The following is a 17472-nucleotide window of genomic DNA, read 5'->3' as shown; positions in this document are numbered from 1 at the left end:
TTATATATACAATGTTAAAATTTAAAATGATATATTTCACATTTTTTGTACAAAATGCTGTTTTTTTTAACTAAATCAATGGGACACATTATGTTTTACAATACCAAAAAAATGTCTATCCAAACAAAAAAGCATAAGGTTTGGAATTATTCAATAATTAGAATATTCTATTTGCGGAATTTAAAAAAAAGGCAATTAGGAGGCTTTGGCCATGTGACTCAAACTGCTTTATACAGTTGATGCCACTACGTGAATGATGAGAACATGCATGGTTAATCACGACATCTCAAACTAAAGACTCAAATATAAATCAAAACTATAAAGCATCCGGGACATGACCTTTTCTTTTTGCACTGTAATAAAAATCCAGTACTTGGATAAAAATACCTCCAACAACTTTAACGACTTTAATTATGTTCTCTATAGTCCAATTATCTTCATGTTCTATCTGTTGTCTTATCTGTTCCCGAACATTTCTTTGTTCATTGGGCTCCTCGTCCAATCCCTGGTGACATTCTCGTTCTTCTCTTTTTGACTGAGATAGGATATCTTTTTCTACCTTCTCAATAGCTTTTTCAGCTGCTGCGTAGTCAGCATTTGAGAAATATGAACCATTTTTTCGTACGTTTCTATCTATCATGTCAATCAAACGCTGAACTTGTTGATTCTTCTCTTCCTCAGTTGCAAGGTTGTCAAAAAATATACACCTATCATCGCACTTTTTCAAAATGTATTTGAGTGAATCGGGGACTTTGTTTATGTACATTTCTTCACTCAAATTATGTCTTTTCAAGTCATCTTTACCAGTGAAAAGAACAATGAAATACTTAAGAATTTCTTCACCAAAATAAGAAACAAACTTTTCAATTGTTTCCTTTTCTTCCTGTGAAAACCTGTTTCTAACAGAGATAACCAATAAAAAGGCGTGTGGTCCAGGCGAAGTAATAGCGATACATTTAGACATTTCCATTAAAACCGTGTCGTTTGGAGTTTGTGTATCAAACATTCCTGGAGTATCCAAAACGTGAATGTATTTACCAAAGCGAGAAGTGCACCTGCGGCAACATTTTTCAGTAACTGAGCTTCCACCAATATCAACCCTAAAGGCGTTTTCATTTAGAATGCAATTGCCTGTAGAGCTTTTTCCTCCACCAGTTTTACCAAGCAGCACAAGTCTCATTTCATCTTCGAAGTCAAATTCTAAGAAAGAAAAATTAAACGAATTTCTTTAATCTCTGCATACGAGGGACGTTCAATAAATAATGTCATCAGCTCGATGACATACAACATAAAAATAATATGCCATTAAGCTTGACTTTCTCTAATTATTGAAAGAATGACTGCACTTAAGCTATGAGAGTTGGAACCCGATGTTTTGCGCAAAATAAAATTCCAAAATTCATTAAATTTATGTTTAATAGGTATTAAACAATGTCTTAAGAGCAGGTTTTGGTGTATTATATTACATGAAAGTATTAAATAATGCCGAGCGACACTATCTTTTGAGACGGGGGTCTTACAGCTTTGTCTCATTTCTATTGTTATTCATATGCATACCAGTTTTCACGACTTTGTTTACATCGAGACGCAACTTGACCATTTTTCTTATTTGCACAGAATGTGTATTTTACTTTAAACCTATACATATCCAAAGGACAATGTTGGTCAAGTTGCGGCTCATATCTAATTTTTAAAAAAATGTACCCAACCTTCGCTCGAGATAGCTACTAAATTAGCAAGTCACCGAGTGTCAGCCCATGTGACCCGTTTGATATTATAATTACTTTTCTCACGTGACATTCAAGTGTTCGATAAGCTTTCATTGTGTCAGTCGTTGGAAAATTCTTTTTATATCTACATGTACTTCCATTTTCAAAACATTGAAGATCATTGCGTACAATTCATTGGCGTTTTAAAGTTTACGTTGACTTCTTTCACTATAGTGTTTTTGTTCGGGGTATTTTAAAGGAAAAGGGTATTATTTTGCTGATTACATGCTGTACATATAGCAGTGGCGGATCCACAAATTTTAAAAACCGGGGTCCCGACCAGTTGTAGGTCAGGGAAGGAGCCCACAGTCACACAAAAAAAAACTAAACTTTTTATTTTATTTTTCCGTTACTAATTAATTTAGTCCACAATTATTATTCAAGATGATTAAGATAAAGTGAAAATGTCATTTTTTTTAAATGCATGTTGTAGGTTCGAACACATAATTTATAATTATTTTAAGATTTAGTTAATTCGCTGCTTGACAGCAAATACTACATGAGCAGTGAGATTTTAAGTATTACAATTTTAAAAGAACGTTAGATAGAGAAAATTATGCAGTGCTTGATAATGTAGAAGCCGAAATTCATTTTCTTTAATGCATTGTCCTTTGTACTCTGAATAAAGATCAAAACTCTTTTGAAAATTATCTCTGCCAGTAATCAAATGGCATCTCATTTATGGATTTATTGTGTGTACTTATTTCAGATTATCCTACAGACAGGTTGCAAATTATTTTTCATTTATGCTAAGACAGTCCATTATGTTCAGAAAATAAAAATGTATTTCAGTGTCATTTTCATCTACCAATAATTCTTAAAAAAGACACTACAAACCTAAGCGTAAAAAATGCAGACATATATTTATCACAATTTTGTTTATTTTTATGAACTTTTTGTTTTTCTCTTAATGTTCTGCTCTTTACTTACTTTACTTACTTACTTGGATACAAATTAATGAAATTATATGCATTGTTATAAATCATTTATTTTTTGTACACAATGAACACAAAACCCTCCTCTCCACCTTTTTCATATATAATGTAAATCAAATACGGAAAACCATGTGCTTATGATCCATTTCCATGCGATTTAAATGTCTCCGCCCCTTTGCTGCCACCTTAAAATCGAAAGCGGTCCAGTTCAATTTTCCGGAATTTTTGGCTTAAACATGTTCTTTTCAATAGCGTTGTATGTAATTATCGAAATATGCATGACGAAAAATTCTAGAAATAAATATCAAAAACATACGAAAGCCCAGAAGGCTCATTCGAGATTCGAAATACGAGATTCGAAATTCGAGATTCGAAATTCGAGTTTCGAGATTCAAGATCCAAAATAACCAATCAAAAGGCGGTTTGAGATTCAATTACTCCCCTTTATTATTTTTTACTATTAAGAAATCGTTGATTATTTTAATACCGAGGAGGTCATTTTATTAAATTACAACGCAAGAAAAAGTGTTATATATTATCAAAACGAAATTTAAAGATATATTGGATTTTGCTCTGCAAGATATGCTTAATTAATTTATAATAACTTCTTAAATGTCATAAGATATTTATATAAAGAATATATATATTTCGTGTTATCTACTTTGGATACAAGGTTGTTGACATAATAGTAAACTTAGATTAACAGTACATGCATCCCCCCTTTTTTCCGAACATAATTTTTTTACTATTGAAAATGTTCATCGAAAGGTCGGTTGCCAAGCCCCCACCCCCAACCCCCACGTTTTGGTACAGTAGTGCAGTATAGTGAAAGAAGTTTAAGTAGTAGTGTATTAAAAGAAATTAGGTACTACATTGTAAATGAAGTTCGATTCCCCCCGTCCCCTTTCAGGCTTTCACGAAATAGGATTTTCGGGTTTGGACAATTTTTTTCTGTCAGTTTTTATTTCCAGGTTTGAAAATTATAATATTTTTGTCTGCCCCCCCCCCCCCCTCCACCCCACTTTCAAAATCGATGCTTCGTCTCTGTAAAAATTAGTACTACGGGTTTCAAGGTGGATAGTGTTTGTGACACGGTATTAGAACGTGGCCAGTGACCAAGTTTGTGAAACCAATAGAAAGCCCCTTAAATACGGATGGGTGAAACATGCATGCTTAATAAAGATAATGACCCATTGGGAATAATAAATTTTAAAAAATCATTGTTAATCCCCTTATCCCCACCCCAACCTCAAATAGGGGTTATCATGGTAATTGGAAGTTATTTTTGAATGGACATAAGCATTAAGTAACTGTTTTCTATAGTATATTATATAAGAAAAAATATTACGGGAATGGCCAAGTGGGGGGGGGGGGGGGGGGCAACATTCAAGTTACAATAAATATATATTCGATATTAATTATTTAAAAGGAAACCGCTCGGGTCTAGCAAGATACATACCCATTCATTACACAATTTCATACATCTTCAAGATCATCGAGTTCTTGATCTTTATTTTTATGTAGATTTTCGTAAAATTTTCTAACTTCTTCCTGGTTAGAATAATCTAACTGTTGTCTCGGTACAGGCCCTCACCACAGTTAGAATACGTCCCATATACTTGCAATGTAGCAAATCGGAGCGGATCCGCTCCGAAACGATTTTGAAGAATATAAAATGATTTGCACTGGGAATAACTACCAAAATAATCAAAACAAACCTTTTTGAGATTGCTTATGCCTTTTATCCCATAAAATAATCCATATAAATACGAAAATCCAATTAATTTTCTCAACGTTTTTCTCTCGATTCAAATTACTACATTCGGAACTCTCTAGATTGTTCCTAGTAAATGCACTATGCGAGTTATCGCCCGTGTTTCTTTCTGCTACATTACGAATACACGGAACGAATTCTATCGTTAAACCGGGTCCGTAGGACAATATCATTTTAACGATAGAACATTCTATCTAACTTCTTCCAAGATCTGTTGTTGTTAGTTTACATATTTGCCATCATTATTAATCAAGTTGTTGATATTCTTATTTACGTTATTTCGTTTTTCTAGGGCACAAAATATGTTGTAGGTTTCCTAATAGAGGAAATACATAAAAATTAAGTTTTCAATTAATTATCTTGGTCTAAGGCTTTGATAACTTGAATTAATTAAAAATCATAGATACAATACAGACTGGAATTTATTTTATTTTATATCAAATAGTAGATGAGTCTAGCTAAGCTGCAGAACTGTGGCGTTATTGTTTTATATTTTAGTCTTTCACCATAGTGTTATGGTCAAACTCTCAAATATACTCGTAAAACCATAATGCTCATATCATTGGGGGTGGGGGGGGGGGGGGGCACAGCCACACATTTTCAGTTTTCAACAACCAAAAATTTCTTGACAACCAAAAACAAAGCAAAAAAAGTCATCAGATGTTTTTAATGAGGGGGCACAAAATTGAGGGGGCACAAGCATATGGTAGTTGTGCTTTCTATAGTATTTTATATATCGGCAAAATTATGGCGGGGGGGCACAATATAACGAAAGGTACCGTCATTAGTATTTCATATAAATAATAATTTTCTCCCTCATCAATGCTCTTATTAAAAAAAAGTCAACCGAAGAATTCCGCAATTCAACGATAAGACCATATAATATTCTATATACGTATCTATTGTTTTGTTTAATGAGGAAAAATAAGAATGTATATATATTTTCCAAAATGTAACCTAAAATTCCTTTTCATGTCGTTTTAATACATATATCTTTTTTTCTTGCATTATTATTTAAGCAAATGACCCATTTCATATGAATATATTCAACGATTTCTTGATAGTAAAACATAATAAAGGGGAGTAATCAAAGTTTACCCTGCCTTTTGATTGGTTAATTTGGATCTTGAATCTCGAAACTCGAATTTCGAATCTCGAATTTCGAATCTCGTATTTCGAATCTCGAATCTCGAATGAGCCTTCTGGGCTTTCGTAAAAACATATGCTTGCACATTAATCATAGATTAATTTAGCGATATATTGTAATGTTAAGCTTAAAATGGGTAACCGAAAAGGTTCCAAATAACGTCCTTAAGTGTAGTCATTCTTTTAATGAGTTGATAACAGTTTATGTTGAGCAGGTGGATTTCAATGAACAAAAATGAAATAATGGGCATTAAAAATGGATATCATCCTTGGCGACAAGGACACACAGCAACCAATGTATAATTTACAAAGAAGATGGATGAATAAGGCGGGCGAAGTGCCTATAGTGCGACATGTAAGAAGTGAAAATTTTAATCTTAATTAAATCCAAATTTTATTTGATATTTCATCTAATATTAAAGTTTTTTATATGATTGAATAATTTCCAAGTATCTGATTGGCTGAGATCCAACTATGTTAGAAAAATATTACGTTGTATTGACCTGCACGTGACGTTCCAGGTCAATACAAGGATTTATTTCCTCCACATTGATCTAAAAATATATTGGGAAATTCTAAAATGATACAAATTCTTTGGAAAGCTATTTTTGGACAATGATTTTTTTCATGTCAGCAAAACATAAGCGAATATATATTTTAGGGTGAGGATGGTAACAGGGGATGCAGCGCCCCCCCCCCCCCCAACACTTTTTCTAAACAACATTTTTTTGGCAGTCAGTTTTCCCACATATACTCCTTCCTTTCAAAATCTTTCCTAAGTAAAAGACTGATATTATTTTTTCATGGCAACTAAAATTGATAAAAAACATGCATTTCAAATTGATAGGACTGGTAGGGTTTATTCATATTTTAATTCTGCTTGCTTCTCTCTTGTATTTGGCTAGGACTTCATTAAATGCAAACAAGTAATGAGCTGTATCATTTTATCAGTGAATAAATAATAATAAAACAATTATTGCTGTTTTTTCGGTCAATATAATGATTTAGCCATCTTCGAAGTACAATATTCGGGCTCGGTGAACATTATACTCCTCGGATGGCTAAATCATTGTATTGACCTAAAAACCAGCAATACTTGTATAATACTTTATGTAAAATCTCTACAATTTACAAAAATCTTACAAAGACTGAAAATATTTGCCTATGAAAAAGCTTACACACACTAAAAAGAACAAAAACGATCATTTTCTCATACTTAAACAACATTTGTCAATATGGGTGGGTCATCTCTCCATGTTTTTGAAAGATGATCCTAGTAGTGTGCAATAAAATACACATTTTTTGGTTTACAAAAACATGGAGCGAAGACCCACTGTACCTTAAAAGTACACTTTTATGACACAACATTAGCATCTTTCCGAAAAATACCACAAGTATGCCTAAAATCATTATGAGTGGTGTAGCATAGTGGTTAACGCGTTAATCTCAAAGCAGAATGCTATTGATACGTCTTTCATTTTCCAAACTTGAATAAAAACACCTTTCAGAAAGAAAAAAAAAACCATAAACCAGTATACGAAGGGTCCTACTCAAAAATGTGTTCTGAAAACAATTAGAAATTTATTAAAAATGTTACGGACATGTGTTTTGATTAAAAGAGAATATTTTAGTTTTATCCTTAAGACTAAATCATAGAAAACGTTTTTTTTTTCTTTCCGAGCACCGATGACATTATATAAATGGTGCCTGTTTTGGAGGGTAACAGTTGAAATTGACACCCCTCGGAAAACCATTGTCAACCGAGGGGTGTCAATTTCAACTGTTACCCTCCAAAACAGGCACCATTTATTTTATTCATTATTTGTGAACAAAAATCACCTTTGTTTTTATTACTTGGGTAAATTAATAGAAATAAGGAATTTAATTACAAGCATTTAGAGCTAATACTTACTTGAGCATGCCATTGTGATCTGTAACAAATAAATGACAGATAATCATACACAGACTTCTCAGCATAAATTAGAAGTATTTCAGATATTAAGGAGAAATCCAGTCAATATTTAATAAGGAATTAATATTATAATGCAAGACTATAAATTACTACAGTCCATTCCTTATTTATTTAAAGTAACATAGGTAATAATAAAGCAGATGCGTTCAGAATTATACAAGTTATTGTAGAATTCTAGGTGGTGAATTATTCTCATTAGTGGCGCATGACGTAGCAAGTTTCTTTATCTCGTCACCTATGTTGCGTTAATCGATAAGAAAGCGAGAATCAAAATATCAATTTTCATCCAGTATATCAAGCATGCATATGACATTCCAATATTTCATTTTTTTTTTAATTCATGAACAGATAGTTTACAATCCGGCTGGTTCTATTTAAGGAGAATACTTTAGACTTGCAAAAAAAAGTTAAAAGCCTTAGGGAAAACTTGTGGCTTGTTCATATATGTATTTTTTTTTTTTGAAATGGTTATGTTAATTTCTTTGCCAACAAAAAAAATATATATATGTAGCCTTTTCATGTGGACGATCTATAGAAATATCGACTTCACAGAAAAGCACAAATCTTCCAAAAACGATGCTACGTCACTGTATGGCATGAACAAATATTTCAAAACTCTTAAAGTTAAGGAACAGATGTAGATATACATAATCTTATACATAACCTTATGGGGTTTTTTTTATTTTAGAAATTTACTTAATTTGGAAATAAATTCTACTCTCTCTCTCTCTCTCTCTCTCTCTCTCTCTCCCTCTCTCTCGCTCACTCTCTCATGTACCGGTATATAAATATATATTTATATATATGGGAAAATCCATTCCCCTTTGTACCACGTACTTTCATTTCTCAATTTCTTAAATGTACTTGAATGTATGTTAGAAAGTATACTAAACATGATTCATTTAAAGGAGAAAGCAACTACTATATCATATACGTTTGTTTTAAGAATGTATGAATTCAGCAAATATTTTGTTTCTCAAAGCATAATATTGTCAAATATTTATTTTGATACATAAAATCTTACCAATCAGTGTTTCCTTTTCTCTTTTGGAACAAGCTTTTTTGCTACACTTCACAAAATGATGACGTACATCACTAAAAGTAGTTCCAGTAGAATCATTTAAATGATTCACAATGACTTTCTTTCACAAATTCTTTATTCAAAGGAGAAATGGATCAATGACTAAGGTGAAATATTGCACGTAAGATTTCCCTAAACAGTCTACTTTCAATAAAGGAAACAATAATCTATGTGTTTAAAAGGCATTTTTTTTCTGAGCCACATTATGCACTCTACCATTGTGTAAAATTTTAAAACATTCAGGCATTTCCTTGAGTCCCTAATTATGAATTTTGGAAGTTTTACCCTATGTATTATGAACAAAAAAATAAAACCTAGACTTTTTATAATATTCCTTGAAAACATTTGAACTCTTTTTTTTTGCGCTTATGCTATTCAATTGACATATTCTTTTCAAGGATAAGGAGTTATAAATGATAAGAAAATACATACCACTTTTTGCGACTTAATTATTTCTAGTAGTGGTAACGGAGTAAATGTTATTCTACTTCGAATCTGTCATGGATATTAAGCTTGAAAATGTGAGTTGTAAAATCCCGAACTTTAATTTCAGTGCAAAAGGTTGAACTCTTGGGAGCCAAACTAATTCTCCTGGAACTATGATAATTTGAAAAATCTTGAACATTTGCTATATAAGGATAAATTGCAAACCAAAGTTAATAATATTTGTTTGTTTTTTTTTTTTATTTCCAAACCAATCATGGAATTCTCGTTTTGATTCAATCCCTACTCTGCCTTTACCTGACATAGTCCTTGGAAGGTTATATTTTGAAATTAATAATGTAAAAGTAAGTAGAACCCTCCGTGATATATTGATTACAGAGCATGTTTTCCATATTTACTGAACAAAGCTGTTGATTTATTAAACGTTTACAAAAGTCGAATGGGTCAATAATTTTTATGCAATCACTATAACTATAATTAATCATCTAGGTCCGTCCGTCCGTCTCACTGTAATCCTACTGCTATTATACCTGTACTTAAAAAAGTCGGATATATTGTTGTTATCCAGTTTAGATTGTGATTCTATCACACTTCTTTCAAAGCTTTCCCTTATCACTCTCCGTTGAAACAGTATTTTTTTCTTTTTTTAAAAATATCTTCTGGGGACAATTGTGAGTTGAAAAGCTGTGTTTTCTTTCACAAATTCTTTATTCAAAGGAGAAATGGATCAATGACTAAGGTGAAATATTGCACGTAAGATTTCCCCAAACTGTCTACTTTCAATAAAGGAAACAATAATCTATGTGTTTAAAAGGATTTTTATTCCTCTTTATTTTACGCAATAGCGTAGATAGAGAAGAGATAGTGTGTATTACCTGTAACAAGACCTTTCTACACACACTTTGATTTTTGACTCAATGGCCTTGATTTTAAAAATTGACTTACTTTTCAAAAAATTAAAAATTACTTTGGCCACGACTTTTGAATGAGAAGGACTTTCATGCTGAAAATGTGTATAACATGTGAAAAAACTACTAGTATTCTAGATACACTATGATTTTTGACCCCATTACCTTTACCTTGAAGTGTGACCTACTTTTCAAAACTTTGACCTGGGTCATGATTTTTGAATACTTTTCACAAAAAGTTATTTTATCCTTATAACTTTTGATGGAGAAGAGACATAGAGCTTTCATATTTGACATGTGCATTACCTGTGAGAAGATATTTCCGAGCATTCTATGATTTTTGAACCCTTGGCCATCACGATTGACATAATTTGAAAAAAATTAACTTTGATGGTAACTTTTGAAAGGCATGTGATGGGGCTTTTATATATGACACAATATGCAATAAATAATGACATCTCACCGACAAAGACACCGAAACCGGGTGACCACAATTCTTTGAATTTGCTTTTATGAAATAGAATTTATACCAACATTATGCATGAGAAGTATATAAAATGCTGTAGTATTCAATTCGTTTAGATACTGTATACCGACGAAATATTATCAATTATCAATAGTTACTTTCATTTCTATGTTCCAATGTAATAGAAGTAAAAAAAACCATACACACATTGTCTGACACATTAGTATCATACAATGATATTTTATTTGAAAAAGACATTAATGGAAATATAACAACAAAACAAATAACAAATTTTCTATCATCACCTCCCCTTATTTGTGTAGCAATGTACCCATATCACCTGCATATGGGGTTTATCCCCCCGGCCAAATTGATAAGTATGCAAGACCATGCTTTATGTACGATCAATTTTTAAAACAAGACAAGCTACTGATACTCAAGAAGATGAAAGATGGATAATAAGTCTCGTTCAAAGTCATCACTTCTCAAGTTCTATTGCGTCGATACAATGATCTCGTCAAGAAACATAATCTATCATTCAGTCAGATGCTGACTGACTAATTGTTGGGTCATTATTAATATACTGAATTTAAATGGAGTTTCTCGTTAAACCCCTCATGAATAGGAACACACACGGAGGTGGATGGTTAACATGAAATGCTTACAAGTCAATTACACTCGATCCCTGCTCTGATTTTTTAAAATTTTGATTTGCTCTGCTCCCGATTTGCATTTTTGAAATACTGTTGTTATCTCAATAATTACTTATTTTGCAAGATGATCTTAATGTTTTGAAAACATGTTTAAGCTTGTTGATTTATTTTTAGATTGATCATTTTTCCTTATCTTCACCTTTTTAAATTCCTGGTACAAAAGGATAGTTCCAAGAACTCCTCTTACTTTTTTTTTTAAACCAGTAGCCAAATCATTTTTGCTAGATAATTGGAGGGTGCAAATTGTAAAAAGGATTCAGAACGTCAATTTACATCCTAGGATTTAATGTGGGTCAAAATAGATATTTCAACTTCCAATATGGGTATTATTGCTTTTTGAGGGATGTCAACGAATATTCAAATATTCATTCGATGAGTTGATATCCGAATATAAAATGATTCAATATTCGTTATAAGTATAAGAGAGAAAATTTTTGCAAGTTAGTTCTTTTAGAAATTGAATCAAGTTCAATCAATTTAAGTCGTAGCGTTCACAAGTAATGAAATAGTTCTTCAAGCAGACAAATAAAATCGAGCATATGATTTTATTCAAAATTAAAAGATATTTCTCTTAGATTACCCTTAAGGGGTGAAGAGTGTATCTATGAAAATAAATTATTCATTTGATCATTAATAATTAGTGGTATTACAGTGTCCAGTAATTACAATCGGTTTCTTTTATTGATAGAAAACCGTTTTCAGTAAACACGTGCCTCCCTTGTTGTTGTATGTATCTTTAAAATCATTATCAGGAAAATACTAAACTAATGGTTATTGTTTATAAGTTGATTGTTTTTATTTTTAAAACTTCACATGTCAATTCAGATAATTTTTCTCCAGTATGTAATAGTTCTGCGTTGTATAAATTTTTAGGGATTATTAGTGTAGTCTTTGGTAAGACGATCAATTAATCTATAAAAATATTTTTAAAATTTTGTTTTGGATGTGGTCCCATATATATATTTTATAAAACTATTTAAAAATATAATTAAAATACTTTCATTGCTGTATATTTACAAACATCTACTTGAAATTTTATTCCAAAATAATGGCAGTAAAGCATATGCTGGATCAGAGGAGAGTGAAGATAAGATATTTTATAATGCAAGACTTATTTTTTTTTTAATCGAATATCAGAATATATTTGAATCCTCATATCGAATATTCCAATATCAATAATTGACAATTTGACATCCGTACCTTCCATTTTTACTTGGAGTTTTTATTTGAAACTCCTTCTTAAAAATCGGAATTTACCTCATAGTTAACAAATTTTAATTTAAGACCCATAATTAATTGTTCCCCGCTTCGTGGAAGCGAGGGGACAATAAAATTCATTAGTCTGTCCTCTGCTACTCTGTCTGTCCGTCAGTCACAAAAACATTAACCTTGATCATTTCTTTTGAATGAGAAGAGATAAGACTTTCATATTAAATATGTGTTTACCTGAAACAAGACGCGGTCTTTCTAAATACACTATGATTTTTTTGACCCCTTGACCTTTACCTTGGAGGTTGACCTGCTGTTCAAAATTTCAAACATGATTTTTAATTAGCCAAAACTTCTGAATGAGAAAGAACTTTGAAATTTGAATGAACTTTTGAAATATGGCTTTTATACTAAAATTGTGTATTACATGTACCTGTGATAAGACTTTTCTAAATACACTATGATTTTTTACCTCTTAACCTTGAAGTTTCACCTACTTTTCAAAAACTGTGCTTTTGTCTAAAATTTTGGATGAAAAGATTTTAGGCTTTCGCCTTTCACATGTATATTACCTATGACATGACTTTCTACATACACTCTGGTTTTTTACCCCGGACCTTGATCTTAACATTTGATCTCCTTTAAAAAAAAATTCATTACAACTTCTGATAGATAAGAGATAAGCCTTTCATAGTGAAATGTAAATTACTTGTGACAAGACATTTCTGAACATGATACTGTATAAGTGGAAATTTTAGCAAGACGCAAATTTAGCGATTTGTCTTTAAAATATGGTATTTTATTTTTAGCAAGAAGTAATTTTAGCGGTTTGAAAATGCTCACTAATAAAGCTATTGCAAATTTAAGACAGTTTATTTTTTAGCGATATCTAATTTAGCGATCTCAGAATCTTCTCCAATAATGCCAAAATTAAATCCTCATTAAAAATTCTACTTACGGTAAGATTTCTGAAACCTTGATGTGACCAAGTAATTACATACTTTATTCATATATTTATTTAGGCTAATACCGTACTCACTTTTGTTTATTTATTTCTTATTCGATTATTGAATAAAGTGAGTATGATTCTAACATTTTGTAAAGGCTTTTGTCGAACACTCTTAGTAATCTCATTCCTGACTGGCGAAATTTTAAAATCAACTAAATCCACTTGCGCAGTAGGTCTAGGTATAAATACTCATGTTCGATTGAATTTACTTGTCCCGCCAGCCAGTTTTCAAGGTCACAACTTCTCGAGGCCATGCTGTCCGTAAAGGTATTTGCTTTTGAAATACTTTTCTTTTTCATAACTTGTTATTTTTTCTCCTAACTTATGTTATTTTTCATTCTATTTGAAGTTATAATTATATATTTCCATTTCTAATTTTTTTTTCTCTGTGATAACTGTTTGAAATTTGGGGGAATTTATATCTTGATAATTCTGCCGGTATGTAAATTAGGCAGGTCGATAGGTCAGCAGCTAAGGAGGCCTAATACGCATGCAAATTTCGTGTGCATCTGTCTCTGTGTCTTACGCTAAGGAGGCCAAATATGCATGTAAATCTCGTGCGGCTGCCTTTGTGTTTGACGTCAGTGTGCGAGGACTATTGAAATTGGCATGGAAGTCCTCCTGTAATTTAAATCTTTTAGTCTATATTTTTAATGTCCAAGTCTACAATTCTATTTCACAATGAAATGGAAATATAAGGAATCACTGTCTAGTTTTGAGAGTATGCCAGGGACATCAACAATAGTGGGAAACATGGGATAATTTTAGCATAACGGGCTTCGCCCGTTATGCAAATTATCCCATGTTTCCCACTATTGTTGATGCCCTGGCATACTATACTAACTAGACAGTGATTCCTTAAGTATTTTCTTTTACAGACACATGCCATTGTCGTTTATTGCTGTTAATAAAGATTTAAACGTGACCTGGTCTTGTTACTGCTCGGTTACATATACCTTCATGTTTGACTTCATTCAACTTTTGGTGATAACTTTTGAATGACAAATGAATGTTCAAATTTGACACAATATTTCTTATTCAAATTAACTTAAAGAAAATTTTCTGTGACAACTTGACTATCCAGGTACAAGGGAGCTAAACATCATTAAGTTTATTATTTAAGGTACAATAAAACTTTAAAAGATATCAGTAATGGAGTTTTATGAAGACTTACTTTTACAATTGACGACTGACTTTTACAATTTAAACATATACAAACTCCAATCACTAAAATATAAAAGTCAGCTGTCAAATGTTAAAGTAAGTCTCTTCATAAAACTCCAATATCATAGGTAAATGTTAGACTTCAAGAACAAATGATGTCACCATCACAGCAATGATTCAACTATCACTATATTTACATAATAAAGGTTTATAGTGCTTATTCAAATATACACGTTTCTTTATTTATTACTACTAATACGGAATTCAAATTGCAAACTACAAGCATGTAAAAAAAAAAAATCAACTATTGTCAACTGTGGTTAATTTCTTACAGGACATAACTTAAGTTTTTGTGAATAGTCACACTCATTCGTTTCTATCAGTTCATGCTTTAAAAGAGAAAACAATGGTTATTTGTAAGCAGAGTGCAATATCGCATAGAGGGTTTTCTTGGCGGGTGGTTTTGGCTTTTGTCTGCTCAAGGCGTATTTCAGCGGACGCAAGGTTTCAGGCTTTTGCAGATAACACTGCTTATTTTAGCGAAAAACTTTTTGCGGACTATCAAAAAAATCCCGCAAAAATAGGTCAAAATAAGACAAAATAAGCATCCTGCTAAAATAACCTGCTATAGTTCACACCTCAACATCTAGGTAATGTTCGTTTCTCTTTTGTCGAGTAAATCCTTTTACTTTTTTAAAAACATCAACATGCCCAAAAGAACAGCTCCCCCGATTGATGTAGCGTATTTTATTAAAGTTTTTATTATTTCCGGATTTTCGTTCTCCACGCCTTTTCTTATCGAATAACGAAGATCTGAATCTCTGACGGCTTTGCTCGGACTTTTTGTTTTCATATCGCTCATCAACATTGTCATCAGCTTTTCTCCCTCTTCGAATTTTTTATTCTTATAGCATGAACCTTTGTTTGCAGCTACATTTTTATCTATCATATCAAGCAAGCATTTAACTTGTCGTTTTTTCTCTTCCTCAGATGCAAAATTATCGAAAAATATGCACCTGTTATCACAACCTTTCAAGATATCTCGCAGGTCTTTTGGAACTTCTTTCAAGTATTTTTCTTCGCTTTTGTTACTTCTGATTAGATCATCTTTCCCAGTGAAAAGAATAATAAAATACTTATAAATTTCCTTTTCAAATTTGCTGACAAACTGGTCAACAACATTCTTTTCTTCAGATGTAAATCTGCTTCGGACAGATATTACAAGAATGAAAGCATGCGGCCCAGGTGAAGTGAGCAGTATACATTTGCCTAATTCTTTCATAACGCTTTCATTGGAAGAATCGGTATCAAATATGCCAGGTGTGTCCACGACATGAACATTTCTACCGAATCTGTCAGCAGTGAAAGAATGACATACTCTGGTTACTGAACTGCCACCAACATTTGTCTCAAATTCCCCAGATTTATTTATGATAGTATTCCCAGTGGCACTCTTTCCACTTCCAGTTTTGCCGAGAAGGACAAGTCGAATTTCTGGTTGGTCATTCTCTAAAGAAAAAGAAAGAAATATACGTAAAGCCATTGCATAAAACATATAAATTACATTTTCTACTTCATATGTTTTCATATTTGTATGCTATAGTTTCATTTCTTAATAATATTTATCTTTATCTTCAAAGACTTCAAAACAGAATACGTATCCCCCCATTTTATTTTTCCTCTCCCCATAGTTGTGAACAGAAAACAAGTAAAGTAAATCCAAAACTATACTTACTAGATGATGCCATTTTCCTGTTTAAAAAAAAATATTGGCATGAGTTCTCACTTCTCGATTAACGTTATTTATTTTACAAAATAGAAAGATTAATAGATATAACACTTACTTTCTAAACAATGGCTATTTTAACAAGTGGGAGGAGAGAGCAAAACATATTAACAACTACATTGTATTTTGATATGTGCAAAGCCATTTTATCATCAATAATTATTTTTTATTTATTACATTCAAGTTAGTCTGATCCTCATGTTCCAAATATCAGGTCTTCTATAATTGAAAATGCTTACAAATCTGTCTGAATTCTAAAAGCAATATGCATTTACCCACGGAAATTCTTCAAACTTCATAATTTAAGTTAATCATATTATTTAGGGAAAATCAGTAAATCTTAAACAATTTCTCATCATAAATAGACAATAAATCAACAAATATATACAAATATACAAATATAGTTATAGTACAGTTATAGGTATAGTAAAAAACTATAGTTATAGTACATTTTTGAAGAAAAATGTACTATTTTCATGTTCTACATTTTTTTTTTTCTTCAAAAATTATTTTTATTTATAATGCATTGTATCATTGCGAAACGCTTTACATCATTTCTAATTTAATATATTGCCAATAAAATCAGTTACTTTCGCTAGATAGAAGGATGTATGGTTTTTTTTCCAATGTGTATTTTTCAATTTTCCTATGGGGATACAAATGTTAACTTTTAAAAAGATTATCTATAAGACTTCAATGAACCTTGAAATAAATTCAAATAAAATGTTGCATGTAAAGATTTCAATTTCAAGCTTCATTTTGAGACTTTTTGAATTAAATAATAAATAAATTAAAGCGTTGTTCTTCATGACTGAGGAGCGGATATCCTTAATTCATAATGAGCTTGAAAAAGAGACAAAAACACAGTTTACCTTAACTGCTTCTTAATTGTTTACAGACTTAAGACGATAACTAACAACTTAATTGTATGGCAAAGGAGACAACTACAGCTATTCCATCGTCAAAATTCCTTATTTAATCGTAAATTTACATTCTCTTTGATAACTTTTTAAAAATGAGTTGATTTGATTTCTTGATAATTACTCCTGAATATAAATTTCGCCCAATGAAAGATGCTGATTTGCAGGTCAAACTC

At 31.6% G+C, this 17472-nt stretch overlaps 2 protein-coding genes across 2 annotated transcripts; both read right to left on the bottom strand.

Moving 5' to 3' along the window:
* Positions 1–316: 316 nt before the first annotated feature.
* On the bottom strand, positions 317–7559 carry LOC134230678 (GTPase IMAP family member 9-like). Its single transcript, XM_062712515.1, has 2 exons — positions 7537–7559; positions 317–1200 (listed from the first exon to the last, which is right to left on the bottom strand). The coding sequence occupies exons 1-2, from the start codon at positions 7547–7549 to the stop codon at positions 317–319; spliced, it is 897 nt and encodes a 298-aa protein (XP_062568499.1). The 5' UTR covers positions 7550–7559.
* A 7641-nt stretch (positions 7560–15200) lies between these two features.
* Positions 15201–16338, bottom strand: LOC134230676 (GTPase IMAP family member 9-like). Its single transcript, XM_062712513.1, has 2 exons — positions 16326–16338; positions 15201–16099 (listed from the first exon to the last, which is right to left on the bottom strand). The coding sequence occupies exons 1-2, from the start codon at positions 16336–16338 to the stop codon at positions 15276–15278; spliced, it is 837 nt and encodes a 278-aa protein (XP_062568497.1). The 3' UTR covers positions 15201–15275.
* Between the last annotated feature and the right edge of the window lie 1134 nt (positions 16339–17472).

Source organism: Saccostrea cucullata, unplaced genomic scaffold (genome assembly GCF_032062105.1).
Source record: "Saccostrea cucullata isolate Sc308-1 unplaced genomic scaffold, CSIRO_AGI_Scuc_v1 ctg4760, whole genome shotgun sequence".
Lineage (NCBI taxonomy): Eukaryota > Metazoa > Mollusca > Bivalvia > Ostreida > Ostreidae > Saccostrea > Saccostrea cuccullata.
The sequence above is the reverse complement of the archived record's forward strand: the minus strand, read 5'-3'. Positions and strand labels throughout refer to the sequence as shown.